This window comes from Gavia stellata, chromosome 4 (assembly GCF_030936135.1).
Source record: "Gavia stellata isolate bGavSte3 chromosome 4, bGavSte3.hap2, whole genome shotgun sequence".
Taxonomy (NCBI): Eukaryota; Metazoa; Chordata; class Aves; order Gaviiformes; family Gaviidae; genus Gavia; species Gavia stellata.
Genome location: NC_082597.1, coordinates 33,538,035 through 33,554,036, shown reverse-complemented (window position 1 = coordinate 33,554,036; position 16,002 = coordinate 33,538,035). Strand labels below are relative to the sequence as shown.

Below are 16,002 nucleotides of genomic sequence, written 5' to 3'. Positions count from 1 at the left end.
CAGAAGAGTAAAGGTAAGAAAACTCACGGGTTGCAATAAAGGCAGTTTAATAGGTAAAAAAAACCCAAACAAACAACAAAAAAAGCCCCAAACAACAAACTCGGAAGTGATAGAAAAAAACCCAGTTGCTTACCACTAGCCAACCAATACCCAGCCAGTCCCTGAACAGCAGCAGCCCTGGCAAACTTCCCCTGCCCCGATTTTATTGCTGAGCATGACACCATATGGCATGAAATATCCCTTTGGCCAGTTGGGGTCAGCTGTCCCGGCTGCGTCCCCTCCCAACTACTTGTGCACCCCCAGCCTACTCACTGGTGGGGTGGGGTGAGGAGCAGAAAAGGCCTTGACACTGTGTAAGCACTGCTCAGCAGTAACTAAAACATCCCTGCTTTATCAACACTGTTTCCAGCACAAATCCAAAACTCAGCCCCATACTAGCTACTGCGAAGAAAATTAACTCTACCCCAGCCAAACCCAGTACAACCTTCATGATAGTGAGAAATATCAGGGCAATACATTATTTTCATCAAAAGAGGAAACCTTGCACAGCCAACAGGGTCACAAGGAACCTGTCCTTCTCTGATAACACGGCATTAGCTCCTTTCATATCCATAGTGGTTTTATGGCCGATTTTCACCCTAACTGCTTACATTGTCACTCAAAGTTGCCAACTCACCCAGTGAAGTTACAGATCTGTTCAGAACCGCTCCAGCCTCAGCACGTAGCACTGAATTTCCACGGTCCTTTCCTTCCTTTTCCTCCTTCCTTTTTATTCTTTTAAGGGTATCTGCACATGAATGAGCACTAGGACTAAGGGTTGTTTTCAGGAGCTCTTAAGGTGATGAAGAAAATAAATTCCTCCAGCACAGCATCTGGTTCCTTCCACCAATGCTATTCCTACCCCTTTTCAGGAGTCCCATCGAGGTTGTCCATGAGACCAAAGACAACTTTTTACATTGATATGAAATAAATCCAAAGTGTATGTTTGTTTCTACATAAGCAAGACTAAAAGCCATGTTTCTTGCTTAAGAGATTGGCATAATATTTTACTTACATCAACAGAAAGCATACATCACAAAAAGTTAAATGTGAACATTCAACATAATGACAAGTATTAAACAGAAACCCAGTTACCTATCACTCATGAATGTGAATTAAACCTTTCACAGAAATAGCACTTATAAAAAATTCAAAAGGCCCCTTAGTTCATGAGTAAAATTTAATTCATTTAAAAAAAGGTCAGATTAAGCTAAGGACAACCTAAAAACTTTTGAAAGCTCTTACTGACCTATTAGCTAATCTAAAAAACCCAAGAATATTGACTGAGTCGGGCTCAAAGAGTTACAGCAAATGGGGTGATATCAGGCTGGCGGCCAGTCACCAGTGGGGTTCCCCAGGGCTCAATTTTAGGGCCAGTGCTCTTTAATGTTCTTATAAATTATATGGACACAGGAGTCAAATGTACATTAAATAAGTTTCCCAACGATACTAAACTAGGAGGAGCTGTGGACTCCCTCAAGGATAGAGAGGCCTTGCAGAGAGAGCTGGATAGGCTAGAGAGCTGGGCAATCACCAACTGCATAAAATTTAACAAAAGCAAGCACCAGATTCTCCACCTGGGATGCGGTAATCCTGTTATACATACAAACTGCGGGATGAGAGGCTGGAGAGCAGCCCTGTGGAAAGAGATCTGGGGGTTTGGGTTGATGGCAAGTTGAATACGAGTCAACAGTGCCCTGGCAGACAAAAGGGCCAACCATATCCTGGGGTGCCTCAAGCACAGCATAGCCAGCCCGTCAAGGGAGGTGATTGTCCCACTCTACGCTGCACTGGCGCGGCCTCACCTCGAGTACTGAGTGCAGTTTTGGGGACCTCAGTATAAGAAAGGCATCAAACTGGAGCGTGTCCAGAGGAGAGGGACCGAGATGGTGAAAGGTCTCAAGGGCAAGATTTACAAGGAAGGGCTGAGGTCACTTGGCTTGTTCAGCCTGGAGAAGAGAAGGCTGAGGGGTGACCTCATCACAGTCTGAAACTTCCTCAAGGGGAACGGCGGAGGGAAGGTGCTCGTCTTCTCTCTCTGGTGACCAGCGATAGGACACGAGGAAATGGAATGAAGCTGCGTCAGGGGAAGTTCAGATTGGGCATCAGGAAAAGGTTCTTCACTGGGAGGGTGGTCAGTCACTGGAACAGGGTCCCCAGGGAAGTGGTCACGGCACCAAGCCTGTCAGAGTTCAAGGAGCATTTCGATGATGCTCTTAGTCGTAATGGTTTGGTTTTAGGTAGCCCTGTGAGGAGCAGGGAGTTGGACTCTATGATCCTTATGGGTCCCTTCCAACTCAAGATATTTTATGATTCTATGATTGTAAGCTTAGGTCTTACTTTACAGAAAGACACTTGAAAAATCAGATACTTTTATCATAGTAAATTTAATCAGGCTTCTAACAAAGGAGACTCCTAACAAACTGTACAGTAATAATGGACATTTTTAATTAAAAATATATTAAACATGATTTCAGTATTTTTTTCACTAGCATTTCTAACCCAAAGCAGAAACTCTGATGTAACACCCTGAAGTCTCTTGGTCCTGTAAGCAAGTAGTGAAGTGCTGTAGTTATGCTTCTGCCTCAGAGAAGACTTTGCCTGTGGTTTCATGACTGATCTCGGTAAACCAGGTTGTTGCCAGAAGGGGTGGGTCAGGTCTAGCTACTGTGCCACAACAGGTTGCCTCTCTTCCCCTCTCTCCCTCCCCAGATTAGCATCCTATAGGATCCATGAGCTGATTCCCACTCACTGTACAGCCCACACAATCCCAGGTGCCAACAAGGTAAGTTGCAGGTCATCTCCTTTGAGTAATATGAACTCTTAGAAACCAACAAAAGCCAAGTGCAAAAACCACACCCTACTGACATTAAAACTGATCAGGCATGTCAGGAATCTGATGTAATACATATTTAATATACCATATCAAGATTTGCATGTGTAAGATGCTGTCATACATACAGTACTTGTACATGCAAAATCATTGCTATTTCATTTACTTTTCTGCACACACATGAAATTTGAGAAGCTATCCTGGTAAGGGGGCTGAATTCACTGACTTTTTCATTTAAAAATAACGTGGAGTTTGGAAACGGTGAGCTTCAGTCATTAGTCCTTTCACAGAGTTTCATGTGTTTCTAAATGCAAATGTATACAAAACAATCATGCTCACACTTACCTCTTTGTGATTATGACTCAAATTATCCCTTGCCTAAAACGTTCATAAAAACCAGTACCTTATTAGACGTAAAGCTGTACACAATCCAAGAGTCAGGATACCGCCAACGAGTCCTAAATATTTTTCATCTCCGAAAAGTAATCATGTAGCACTGGCAGCCTCTTGACTCTCCTCAACCACTGTTCCCTAACTAAAGTCGCTCTATCGGGTCAAAAGTGGCTCCAGACATTACCCAGAATCACCTAGGTTTGAAATGATGATGAATTCGGGGCCTTAGGGTTCAACTTCACATTACATCTCATCCAAAGCAACTTGGAGTTACTAAGGAGACAGTCCTGCTTGCTTTCCTTGCCCCACCTTGCCACCCCAAATTCCTGCTCCTTCTTGATGTCAGAAGTAAAGATTACAGACAGCCTCCTAATTGTTAAAATGGATGGATGAGAAGTGGTGAGAAGGCGTAAGGGGGGAGAGAGTAGGCAAGGGACCTTTCCCTGCTCAGTGGCTGCCTGCAGTTACACTCTGTAAGGTGTAGTCAAAAACATAACAAAGGAAACGTTTAGCTGCAAAAATTAACAAAAAATGGAGTTCATCCCACATAATACTGCTTAATGACTCGAAATATGGAAATCACCGAAATTTAAAAGGCATTTGCAGAACCTGCAATTAGAGCAAAAATACAGCACTTCTTATATCAAGTAGTTAAGAGTTGCTCTGGCAGTCAGAGACTATAGATAACCCCTAGTGTAATTTTACAGAATGAATCTGGAGTTTAATTTTAAACTATAATAAATAATTTAAATCATAGTTAAGAACAATTTTGCAAGTCTCCCCTTCCTACACTATGTATGAAAACAAGACGTATTTCTGCATAAGTTGAGGAATGAAGAGCTGCTTCTTGTTATTTTAATAAAAAATACAGTGTTTGAAGTTACACTTATAAACATCAAAACATAAGTGTACATACAGCGGACTGAACATTTTTTCCTAGGTAACTGTGTGAAGGTTTCAAAAATAGTTTGTCACTTTATAGCATTTTTGAAAAGAACGTCCTTTCAAAGGAATACATGTCAACAAGTACAGGCAGGAAGAATACAATTGTGGAGACCACAGTGAACAAGATACAGCCACCTGAGCTACTACGAAGAAGCGCAGGCCTTGGGTTCAAATCTCCAACAAGATCTCCTCTTCCCCGCAAAAAGCAGATTTATGTATTATGGCATAGACAATGCAGAGGATCTAAAAGCATATTTTTGTCCTTAGTATGAGCCCTCTTTGAAGGATTCTGATAGATCTTGATTGGCAGCATCATACTGAGCAATGAAATGTTTGAGTTCTTCAATGCATCGCTCACCTATTTCATGCAAATTCTGCCGCAGGGCAAACTGAATGGACTTCTCTAATGATGGATCTTTATCAATTAGCATCTTCACTACCATGCCAAAGGTTTCACAGTCTTGTCTGTAGACCTAGAAACAAAACATTTTAGAAAACGGTTAAATGCAAGACTCTACACATTAGCACACCAACAGCTCTCATTGAGTTAGGTGCTACTGCAGATCCAAACTAAAGAAAGAATATTGGATTTAACATGAGTTTCAACTGTAAGACGTATTTGCCTTTTCTTCTCTTCTGACCTGTGCTAATACACACGTAATGAGTTCAGAACTATCTGGATACAAGAAATAATTCTTACTGGAAGAAAAGCCTTAAGTTATTATGTTCCTCTTGCAGCAATATTTAATAAACAATGGCAGAGTAAAGTGCAAATGCTAAACCAGATCTTCATTGCAAATATATGTAAAATGCGTTTAACTGTGGCATGTCTAGCAATCTCAATCTTTATACAAAGCAACAATAACTTAGTCTGTAATCTTTCCTAATACTTTAAATACAAGTTGTTGTTAAATAATTTCACCAAATTATGTTTATTTGTTGGATATCTGTTTCTCGTAGAAGTCCTTGACATATATGACTTTAATTAGCTTGACTGCATTGGTGATTCCACCACTAAGCATAAGAGAAATCCTGGCAGCGGTTTACGTGAACCCGTCTGATCTTGTACTGCAGGGAATGAAGAGTTTGCAAGTCAGTTATGTACCACAGTTGAGAAGTAACTTCTCGTTACCACTGCAACTGGTTTTCAAACATCTGAGTACGCTCTTAAGCGGTTTTCAAAGCGAGTCAGTGGCCTTTCAAATTATCTTTTTCAAATTCCAGCTAAGGTTATTAATCTAAACACCCACCAAAAAAAGGAACTTGTCAAAGTCTTCTAACTGCCAGATGCAGTTCATTTTCACACCTCTTTGGCCAATTTCCATTCAGAAAATACACTGGCTTTTTGAATGAAGATAAGTCAGTTTTATATTGCTGTACATTTTTTAGGAGACAAAAAAAGCTAAAATGTTGATACTCCTCAAAGTATGATTGTCTTTTAGTATTGTATGCTCATGTTAGAACTTGTTTTTTTACAGAGTTGTGTGACCCTTTCCTCCCACATTTATCTATACTGTGGACACATACAATACAACTGTATAGAAGCAATTCCCCACTAGTAAAAAAGAAAGAAAAAAAAACCAGACAAAAAAACCTCCACAACCAAACACCACCACCCTGTTTTGTTCATAAGGACCAGTCCAAGGGTAGCTCAAGCATATTCATGTCAGAGGAGCAGGAAAAGAAAAATACATTCTGCACACAAATTAAACTATTCTCAGAAACACAATGGTTTAACATGATACCTTTAATAAAAACAGTTCTCAAATGTTTGATAGTATATTCTACAGCAATAGTTAAAAACAAGACCCACTTTTCAAACACTGATTGGCAAATAAAATAAAACCTTTGGAAGAAACTAATTTTCAATAGAGATTAAGTCATCAAAAAGAAGAGTGCAGCCCAAAACAAACTGAAGCAAAACATCTTCAGTGGGGAAACGGTGTGCACATGGCATTTTCTTCTGAGAGGGGGTTTGTTTCCTGCTTTGTATGTTTCGTTCTTTAGTAGCAAAGTATCAGCACGAAACCCAGACTCTCAGAGTTCATGTTCCACAGCAAGTGAAACACTTGCTAACAGAACTTCAAACAGAGCAAATCTGAGTTACTTTTTTCCCCTTTCCAAGGAAAAAGCTCAGGAAGAATTGCTGTGTCTGATCAGCCATATGACAGACAGATGGTATTTCACTTTGGGTAACTCCTGCCTTTCAAATACTTGCAGCATGCTTGCTAGCACCTTCACAGAACGATTTCTGAACGGTTTTTTCTCCCCAGAGTCATTGTGTTTTGGGGGAAATAGTTCAAAACATTTTTCTGCCTTATTGCATGTCTATTTGTCCTATTTTATCACCTTTGAAGTGGTCAGACCAAGGATGTGTGAATGATCTTCCACAGGTAAATGAACCTGGTAACTGTCAGTCTTCACAGGACGCTGTGCAACACCGGTACAAGTGAAACCGCGACGCTAATAGAGAACACAGACACATTGCCCCGTCCTCTGCACAGGAAGGCACCCAAAGCTACAAGTGAAGGAAATGCTCTACTTTAATTGGTCTTCAAATTAATGGCAAATAGTACTATCTGCTATTTCTCTCACACACCACAAAGAGCTAGCCCAGATGAAATTCTCTGACCCTTAGTATATAAATATTAGCTCAATATAAGCACATTTTTCTTCAAAACCTTCACAAAAGAAGACTGGAAAGAGAATCAAAAGAGCCATCATCATCGCTGTGTCTGGAGTCAGAAATCACTTTGCTGTCACAACAATCTGGAAATTAAACACCTTCATACAAGAGATGAATGTTTTCAATACTTTGTGACAAAAGACTTTTAAAAAATTAGAATTGACCTAAAATAGGGGAAGAGGGCAGAAGGTGGAGCAGGAAGGCAGTTCTAACAACAGAAGACAAAGAAAACAGCTCAGCTCCTCTAACAACAATTGAGCAATTTTCCCTCAACAAGCTTTCTACCCCAGCTGCTAATTCTGATCCTCCTTCTCAATTGTGCTGATAAACCTATTTGTACAGCTGCGACGTAAATTGCATCACTAAGATGATCCCTTTTAAAATTACTTCCCCCCCCAATTAATGTGATTCAGTGATTCAATTCTAAAACCAGATGCATCAGCACAACTGAAAGAACTGTGAGCCACAGTCATGAAGCGGAAGTAACTTCATAAACCAGCTTATATCTGAAGCCAGTGCATGACTACCAACCCTCAGAGAGAAGTTACTATGCTTTGCAGAAGGGAGTAGAGATTATCAATTACAAGAATATCAGTTACGGAAGATATTAATCGCAGCTTAATGATACAATCAACTGTGAAAAAACTGTGAAAGCACTCAAAGCTCTTGAAAAAGCGAATGGTGGCATGGCATATTAAAATCCATCTTCTCCACAGAAGAGAAGGAGGTTACTTCTGGAAAACAAGCTGAGAATACAATGCTTGAGGAAGAAAGAAAATTGCAGAAAAGACTCCAAACAAGCAAAAAAGCTCTCTGTTGAAGAAGAATACTGGAAGAACTTGTGCCCCAAAAAGGCCTGAAAATATCCCTATCTTTAAAATTCCAGCTGATACTGATTTTGAGCTCAGACCATGGAAAGCTCATCTGTAAACATCTGGAACTGAAAACTGAAAGTGATTCCATGTGTGGGGAAAGAAGAAATAACATTTTTATATTGAAAAACAAGAAAGGGAATGATACCAACGACACGATTATTCTGTCTGATATATATGTCAGGTAATCCCAAAAACAGCTAAAGCCATAGGGTGATCATTTACCAAGGCCCTAGCATACTTTTATTCTCTGACCTAAGCTATGGCACCAGCATAATGGAAAGAACGTGTAACACTTTAGTAAGCAGATGAAGGAGAAGCAGAAACAGCTGTTCTATTCCCAAATATAAATATATTTATTTTACATACACACACAATATATATACAGCCTTGATTTTCCTATGAATGAGAAGTATATAAACTGAATTCAAGTTCTCTTTGAAGAGTTTTCCAAAATCAGCACATCTGGCATCTGTAAAGTCAGAGGATCACAAATAGGCCCACTTTTATATTATTCTCATGGCATTTTGGCTCTTTTCATTCTTACTTGACAATAGCATAGAAGCTCTGGCTGAGATCAACTCTTCACTGTGCTAGTCTCTATATAAGCACTTAGGCTATGTCTAGATGCAAATCTAAAGGTGTGATGTACCTGCAACATGTTAGTGAACACTCCTCATGTATTTGAGAAAACTAAACGAAAACTTGCAATTAGAACTGTTTAAATATAGCTAATAGATACTTACTTCCAGATCTACCCAGAGCACTAGAGATGTTAGTCCCCCAGGTTGGAGGTGATGAAGCCCTAGAACTTACCAGGCAGAATGAAGCTTTTGAGAACTCCTTAATCTGCGTCTGTGCGAAGTTTTCGCAGTTAACCTCAAAGTGCCATCAACAGTGACTTAAATTACAATCTAAGATACTGACATGAAAGAGATGAAGGATACCAACATTCTCTTCTTCCAGCTCAGCTTTGGAACATTAACCTCTGATGGGGAAGAAAGAGGAGCAGAAGCAAGCACGTAGGGACTGCTCATGGTTTAGACAGCTATATCCCTCCTGCAATGATAATCTAAAAGTGGTCTTGGCTTAAACCAAAGAAAAAATGGCTCAGCTGATGGGTGGAAAACACCATCACCAAAACTTTGTTGTACATCTGAATTCTGGGCATGGATGAAATTACACCTAGCAAGGGAATACCTTGATGACCTGTCTACTACTCACTGACAAAGTCCACATCATTTGCTTTCTCTGCCTAGCACAGCCCCATGTTCTCCAAAACTGATCCGGAGCTGCCCGTGTATTTTGAGCAACAGAGCTGTTGGACAACATAAACAGTAATGAGAACAAAAACTAGAACTTAAAAAATGTCCTCCCCTGAAAGTGACTACAGTCTGCAGAAGAGTCAGAAACTTTGTCATCTTGGTCTCAAAGTCTTGCATACCTGGCCAAAAAGCAGCTTCATTGCAACAGCAAGAGTAGACACAATATTCAAAGGGGATGTGATCAGGAAAAACAGAGAAGTTAAAATGGAGATATTTGCAACCTTCGCTTCACCCCATGGTGGCTTCCCCAGCTGAGCTCTACAGTCTGTGCAAAGAAAGGCTTTTTAACTTCTCAAGGTGATTCAGAACAGCTAAAACTACAGCTTCTCCTCTAAGCTGCCTTTGAGGAAGAGGGAAACAATAGAGAAGTTCCCTGATAATTGGAAAGACCCTCAGGAAGACTGGTCCCACCAGGCTACAAGTTAGCCTCTACCAGCATGTCCACAGCTGGTAGAAAGTACAACTGAGTAGCAAATGGGAGATGCAAATTTCTCCTCTCCACCTGAGAAAGGACTGAATCTTCACTTCTCATTTCTGGGAGAATTGTTCTAATGAATGTGCTTTAGTTTACAGAAAGTTAGACAACATTAACCATCTTCTCCAGCTATGGTTTTGAATGAATATGACTGGCACTTCTTTTGAATGCTCTTGGCTTTATGCACATGTAAAAGCCTCTTGAATAGGAATCAAGAGACTCCGGCATGCAAGGCTTGAGCAGCTTTATGCAAGAGATGGGCAAATTCATTTCAATGCAGAAGGTGGTACTTCTGCTCACAAACACAAGCAGGACCACCAAGCATGAGGAGGACCACATCCATTAAGTGGATGTGATGATTTAGCAAGGGAAACTGATGCCCATGATTTAATCTGTAATTTCCAATCCCTTGCTCTTTTTCGTAACAATCTTTCCTGCATTTTTGAGTATTCTTATCGTTCCATACATTTACAGATTCATCCAACACTCTCTCACCTCCACCAGGATTCCTTCTTCACCGCAACACAATGCAATTCTAGGCTCTTTGAGCAGCTCTGCACCATATGTACACAGCCCACCATCAGTGCTTGTGAGTCAGTGCTCATCTTCAGAGATGCCTGCTCTCAGCTCCTCATCCAGAAGGCCAAAGACCCTCCAGGCTCAGTTCACACGGGGGAAGGAGTTAGGGTTGTGGCTCAGAAACCACGTTGAACAGCCTGCAACCCTTAGATACTTATTCACCCTTGAGAAGATCCAACATGCCCAGCAATCACAATCTTGTATCTGTGTTTCATGCAAGTATTCATTTAACATATTATCTTTCAGATGACAGAAACTTTTCAGTTACTAAGGGCACATTTCCCACAAGTATCAAATCCCCCATGCAAGGAGGAAAGAAGCAACATGCTCACTGGTAGTTGTTTGATTTCTGACAAAGGCAGAGCTTGAACTTGCAGAGCACAAGTATAGCACAAGTTTGAAAGCCATACCATATCCCCTCCAGACACCCCATTAATGAAAGAGCAAACTGCCTGAAATCTCTTGCTTCAGTGAAGCCCCAGGGCTCCTCTACACCAGACAGAGGTAACAGCTTTTGTTCCCCCAGCTAAACCACTATAGCCAGATTGGTATAGCCCTCCGGTGGTATAAGCCAGCTTCTCATTTCCCCTCCTCAGCAGACCTAAAATAAGTCTGACAAAGCGCTCTTCTGTTAACGCAGCCACCTCTATGCCAGGTTTTCTGGCACGGGTAGACAGACTATGAGGTATAATTTTTCTTGTACTTCTAACCGAGAGCTTTGCTAAATGATTTTGTAATGTAGACCTAGCTCTAAGCTGATTGCATATGCAGTAAGATTTTGCATTATAATTATGCATGTAAACTCTAGCAAATTGGGAAACTACTATAAACTGAATTACTTCAGTATTGCTGGTACCAAAGTATTTTCCTTGTCAAAGACATCTTTTAAAAGGCATTATTACCTCTCCCCAAATCACTACTTTTTAATTTGTTTACATACTATCTTGGATTTTTCTCAACCATGCAAATTAGACTTTATTAACCTACCCAAAATTTACTCTCCTCAAGTACAATAAGCTAATCCTCGGCTGAAAGAGTACAGAGAAATTTTCATTACAGCAGCAGCAATGTAATTGTACTGTTATGTTTATGAGTACAATACATAAATTTATAGCTCTACAGTGCAACGAATGATCAAAACTGTCATTAAACCACTTGCAGACAATTCCCATGATCAAGACATTTAAAATTGGTTTTCAACCAAGATGAACTATTTTTTGTGGTTACAAAAAGCTGAATTAACGTACAACAAATTTAATACTTGGTTACAATAATGGTATACAATTATAAAATATCAACAAGTCTACTCTATTCCTTTCTTAAAAACACACTAACAATTTTGCTTTGAATCTATGTAATAATTTCTGCACCCATTAATCAATGTGTTTATATACCAATTTGATATTCATTGAAATGCAAATTGGGAGAAACAAGTTATTTAACGTACTATGTAATAATGAACAATTTCATGTTAATTTGCTACTTACTGAAGATATGCAAAATATTAAAGTTATTTGCACTTAAATGCAATTCTGCCTCCCTTTCCATTGAAAGTTTCAAGCGCCTGGTTTAAAAGATTTAATCAGCTTTCAGAATGTAAGCCCGCCATTTTTGGCATCTAAACACCTGACTGACAGGTCTGCTGGCAGTTCCTCATGTGGACCAAATGCTGATACAGCCATCATTTCAAAAGAAGCGTGAATTCAGGTTTGAACTCTGCTTTGCCCCCAAGGACCGGGACTAGCAACGTGGGGGGCGGCACGTGAGCGCAGTGCAGCGGGGACGGGTGCTGGGAGCCGCAGTGCCTGGGTGGAGGCCCCTGGGAGAGGCAGCTGAGGCCACCCAGCTCTGAACTCCCCAGGAGCCGGTCGCTGCTCCCCGCACAGGGCTCCCTGGCAGGAGGCCACGGTGTTTCTCTTCAGCTGATCTAAAGCATCTTGCTTCTAGGGCACAGCACCTCCTGCCTGCCTTTTTATTTATTCACTTGATTACACTAATATGAAAGAGGAAGATGCAATCTAAAGCAATGCCACTGCAAGGCTTCTTGCTTCATTTTAGAGTAGAATTATAGTATGAAAAGAGATGAGAAGTGCTCTGTAAAATTGCGGGGGGGGGGGGGGGGGTGTCTATGTCTACAGTAACAAACACTCTGCTGAGTTTACACATACAGTTTAAGGCTGAAAGGAATTGAAGAGTTGGCTTGGGTCTTGAGACACAACTCTGGTCTTTTCCATGTTGTGTAATACATTGGGAAGAAAACATGCAGACCAAATTATTTACTTGCATGAAATCATTATCTCCAGTTTAAGCTCAAGACATCATCTGGATACTCCTTTGCTTCATATTATGCCCCTGGTGACACCTCTGCAATTACAGTGAAGTCATGGGGTTTGCACAGGGTGGAGTCCATCGCAACGCAGGAGAAGCCTGTGCCTGGCTCAGGTGTGGAATGACTGCAGCCTCATCTTCCTATGACTTCTGTTGTGCAGGGCTCTGCCCCTTCAGCAGTAATACCTCTAATCATCATCTCTATAGAGGAGTGCCATCCCTCCTCAACTCCTTGCTTGTTGCCTTCACCATCCAAACAAAAAATTACACAGTCTTGTGCATTTCCTCAATGCTTATAAAGCAATCTAAAGATGGAACATACAGCTTTTGTATGAATCAGCTGAGCAGAGGCAAAAATAATAAAAATAAAAAGCAACTAAAAAGACGAGTCCTCAACAATTCTAATAAGTGGTTACAGCTCCAGTTATAGAAGGAGGATCTATCTGTAGAGCAAGGCTATATAGCTCTAAACAACCATAGCAAAGCCAACCAAGTTGGTACCGTTTAGAAATCTACTCATATGAACTATTGAACTGTCTCAGCTCTCTTTTAAGTCAAAGTGAACAGGGAAAGCATCACATACAAAGTATTCAGCACAGTACAAGATAAACCTTAAACTGCTATGACTTGTACTGCCTGGCAATTAGATTAACATCTGGAAAGTTCAGCAACAGAGTTTTCATTTATGAAAACTTAACGTTTTCCAAATAGTTCCCCATTGCTTTAAAATTACTACAAACAAGTTTTCAATAAGAAGCAAGACGTTTACTTAAAATACATTGCTAGGAAATCCATATATTTACTTGAATAATTTTTAATACTACAGTGGAGGACTTTAAGTGAATGTTTAAATGAACAAGAATTGATACACAGCAAAAAAGTACATGACTATACACTTCATTTAATGTTACATTTTGGCAAGAGCAAGTGCATTATTACTTCAAGAAATGTCTTGCTCAGTCAAGCAGAAGTAGCTCCCATGTGGGAGAGCAAGGACTATTATGTTACATGGTTTTACTGGAGATAATTCTTTACTAAACCAATCAGACCACATAATAACAGCATTCTAACACCAACTACAGGCCCTTGGAGACCAGTTTGTGTGTGGCCTAGATTTCATAGGCTTCTTTACAACAGATGTGTTGGATGAGGGTAGTGTTACTTCATATATTAACTTGTGTGTTCCTTAGGTAAAACAGCAGTATTCGTTTAAGTTCTACCTTCTTATAGAATGTGTGTGCCTTCTGCAAACATGATAAATCCGCATTCAAATAATCCATAGCAATTACAATTCATCAGTTTTTAAACCTCACTAGAAGTACTGATCATGTCTTAAAGACATACCTATGACACCTTTTCAGCTCAGATGTAAGACAACCCAGCTACATGATTAAGAATGTCCAGCTACTAACAACTGTGCAGCTAAGTCAAAAAATTGTCTGAAAAAGCAACAATTTATATATCTATTAATTTCTCCTTGTTCCATAATGATCTTCAAGTCTAGAAACTGTATTTTCATAGGACCATAATGAAAACAAAATCCTAAAATCTCTCCTCTCTGACAGATGCTAAAAGAATCCCATTACTTGAAATGCACCAGTTCAGGATTAAACAGGAAATAATCAGCTTTATGCCAAAGGAAGGACCTCGCCCTGAAACTTTTTATTTATAAAATACTGAATTGATGGAAAGCTATTTCCTAAATCTGCTCCATGGTAAACTTATTGCTCCATCCAAAACAGGAAGGGTGAAGTTTATCTACAAAAGACTCTTTCTATGTTAATTCTCCTGTTAAAAATGCTTTAACAGCTTTCAGTTATGTCCACTGACCATAAAGGAAAGCCATATTCATTTAAGCTTCATCAGAATGGGCCATATAGTAATGGCAACATTTACACGACAAACAAATCTATCTTGTCATAAACCCATACAAATATTTTTGTATTGAAAGTATGGTAGTTTAAAATCCACATATATGGACTGTGTTGCAGTCAAGATCAGCAATGGTGCATGAGCTGTTACCAACAAGTGACTTGTGGTGATTCAGTTTTCCCTCAACAAAAGTCTTCACACTTCCAATTTCAACAAACATCCTCAGCTACAAATATTCTCAGATTCAACATTCTGCGTTAAGAGGGCTCATTTTTACTAATGGGCGAGACAGAATTTTATCCTGAGGTGTGGAACACCTATATTTTCTTCAGTGGCACAATGTAAACAAGCAGCAAGAGAAGAAAACAAAAAAAATAAATCTTCCTTTTCCAATTAAAAGCAACTCCCAGCAGATCAGTTGCATGATTAACTGGCAGCAGCATTGTTATTGTAAACTCAAAGCTAGTGGATCGATGAGTTTAAGAATCAGCCCTTAAATGAGAAGGCTTTCTCACCATCACTGTCTAAAGAACAACTTGTTTGGGTTTTTTTTTCTTCTTTAATGGTTAAAAAAATGCTAAAGCAGGTTTGGATATGCATGCCAAAGGCTAGGTTTTTTTAATCACATGTGCAGCATAAAGAACATACTACACAAAATAAGTAAAGTACTATATATAATGGACAACTTTTCAAAAAAGAAAAGCAACAGCTGCAAGAAGAAAAACAATTACTTAGATTACCAACTTTTTATTACTTAGTTTATGTTAAACCTAAGGTTTCTGAAAGTTTAGAATTACTTCACACATTATATTAGCCTCACAAATCAGTTTTATTAGTGCGTCAATAATGGACCTAATTTTTTTCATGTCCAAGTCATGGTCCTGTCTCTACCCTCTAAATAGTCACTCTCATCATTTTCTTTAAGTACTCATTTCAAATATAAAATCAAATAAAGGAAAAAGTAAATTAAGGCATGTTTTTGAAGACTTCTGTAATCTTTCCCTAGTTTGTGGATGGATATCTTTTTCCATATGCAGCTGTGACGGCTGAAAAGACTATTCCCACTTCCCAGCTGTCACCAACCCCATGTCAGAAACCATCACTCCACTTGTTTGTGTGAGCCAACAATATACAGGACTACTCCTAAAATTCATTTTTCGGCAAAATCACCCTGATTAGGTCACATGCTAGCACATCAGTTGGGCTGTGGGGAGGAATCACCTATTCTAGGTGAGAAGGTAACAAGCAGCTGCTATTGACATCTAAAGAGGACATTTATCTATAGCCTTACTAAGTGTGTCCCAGTCTCTTTCAGCTCATCTGGGACCACTCATACAACTGCTAGCTAACCCAGACAGACAAAGCACACAGGATCCGTGTTTAAACGACTACGTATCTTAGCATGGATCTTCAGTCAAATACAAAATACATCAAGATACAGAACATAAAGCTAGCATATGGCTGGGGGTGGAGCGGGTCAGAAAAGCTGTATAATGAAGCCTCATTTCTCATTGCAAATATATTCATTGCTTCTGTATTTTTTAGTATTCAATGCCCAAACTCTCTCTCCTTCTGAATCTGTTCCCACAATTCTAGCTATTTCCACTTCAATTTGGAAGCAGAAATTCAATCCAAAAATTGGTAAAAATAGAAAG

The 16,002-nt window shown here is 39.7% G+C and overlaps 1 protein-coding gene across 1 annotated transcript in view; it reads right to left on the bottom strand.

Annotated features, from left to right (window-relative positions):
- Positions 1–4,433: 4,433 nt before the first annotated feature.
- PPHLN1 (periphilin 1) overlaps positions 4,434–16,002 on the bottom strand; it is a 66,500-nt gene continuing 54,931 nt past the window's right edge. The window contains exon 9 of the mRNA XM_059816095.1: positions 4,434–4,683. Coding sequence (XP_059672078.1) covers positions 4,474–4,683 — 210 coding nt within the window. The 3' untranslated portion in view covers positions 4,434–4,473. The remainder of the gene's footprint in view (positions 4,684–16,002) is intronic.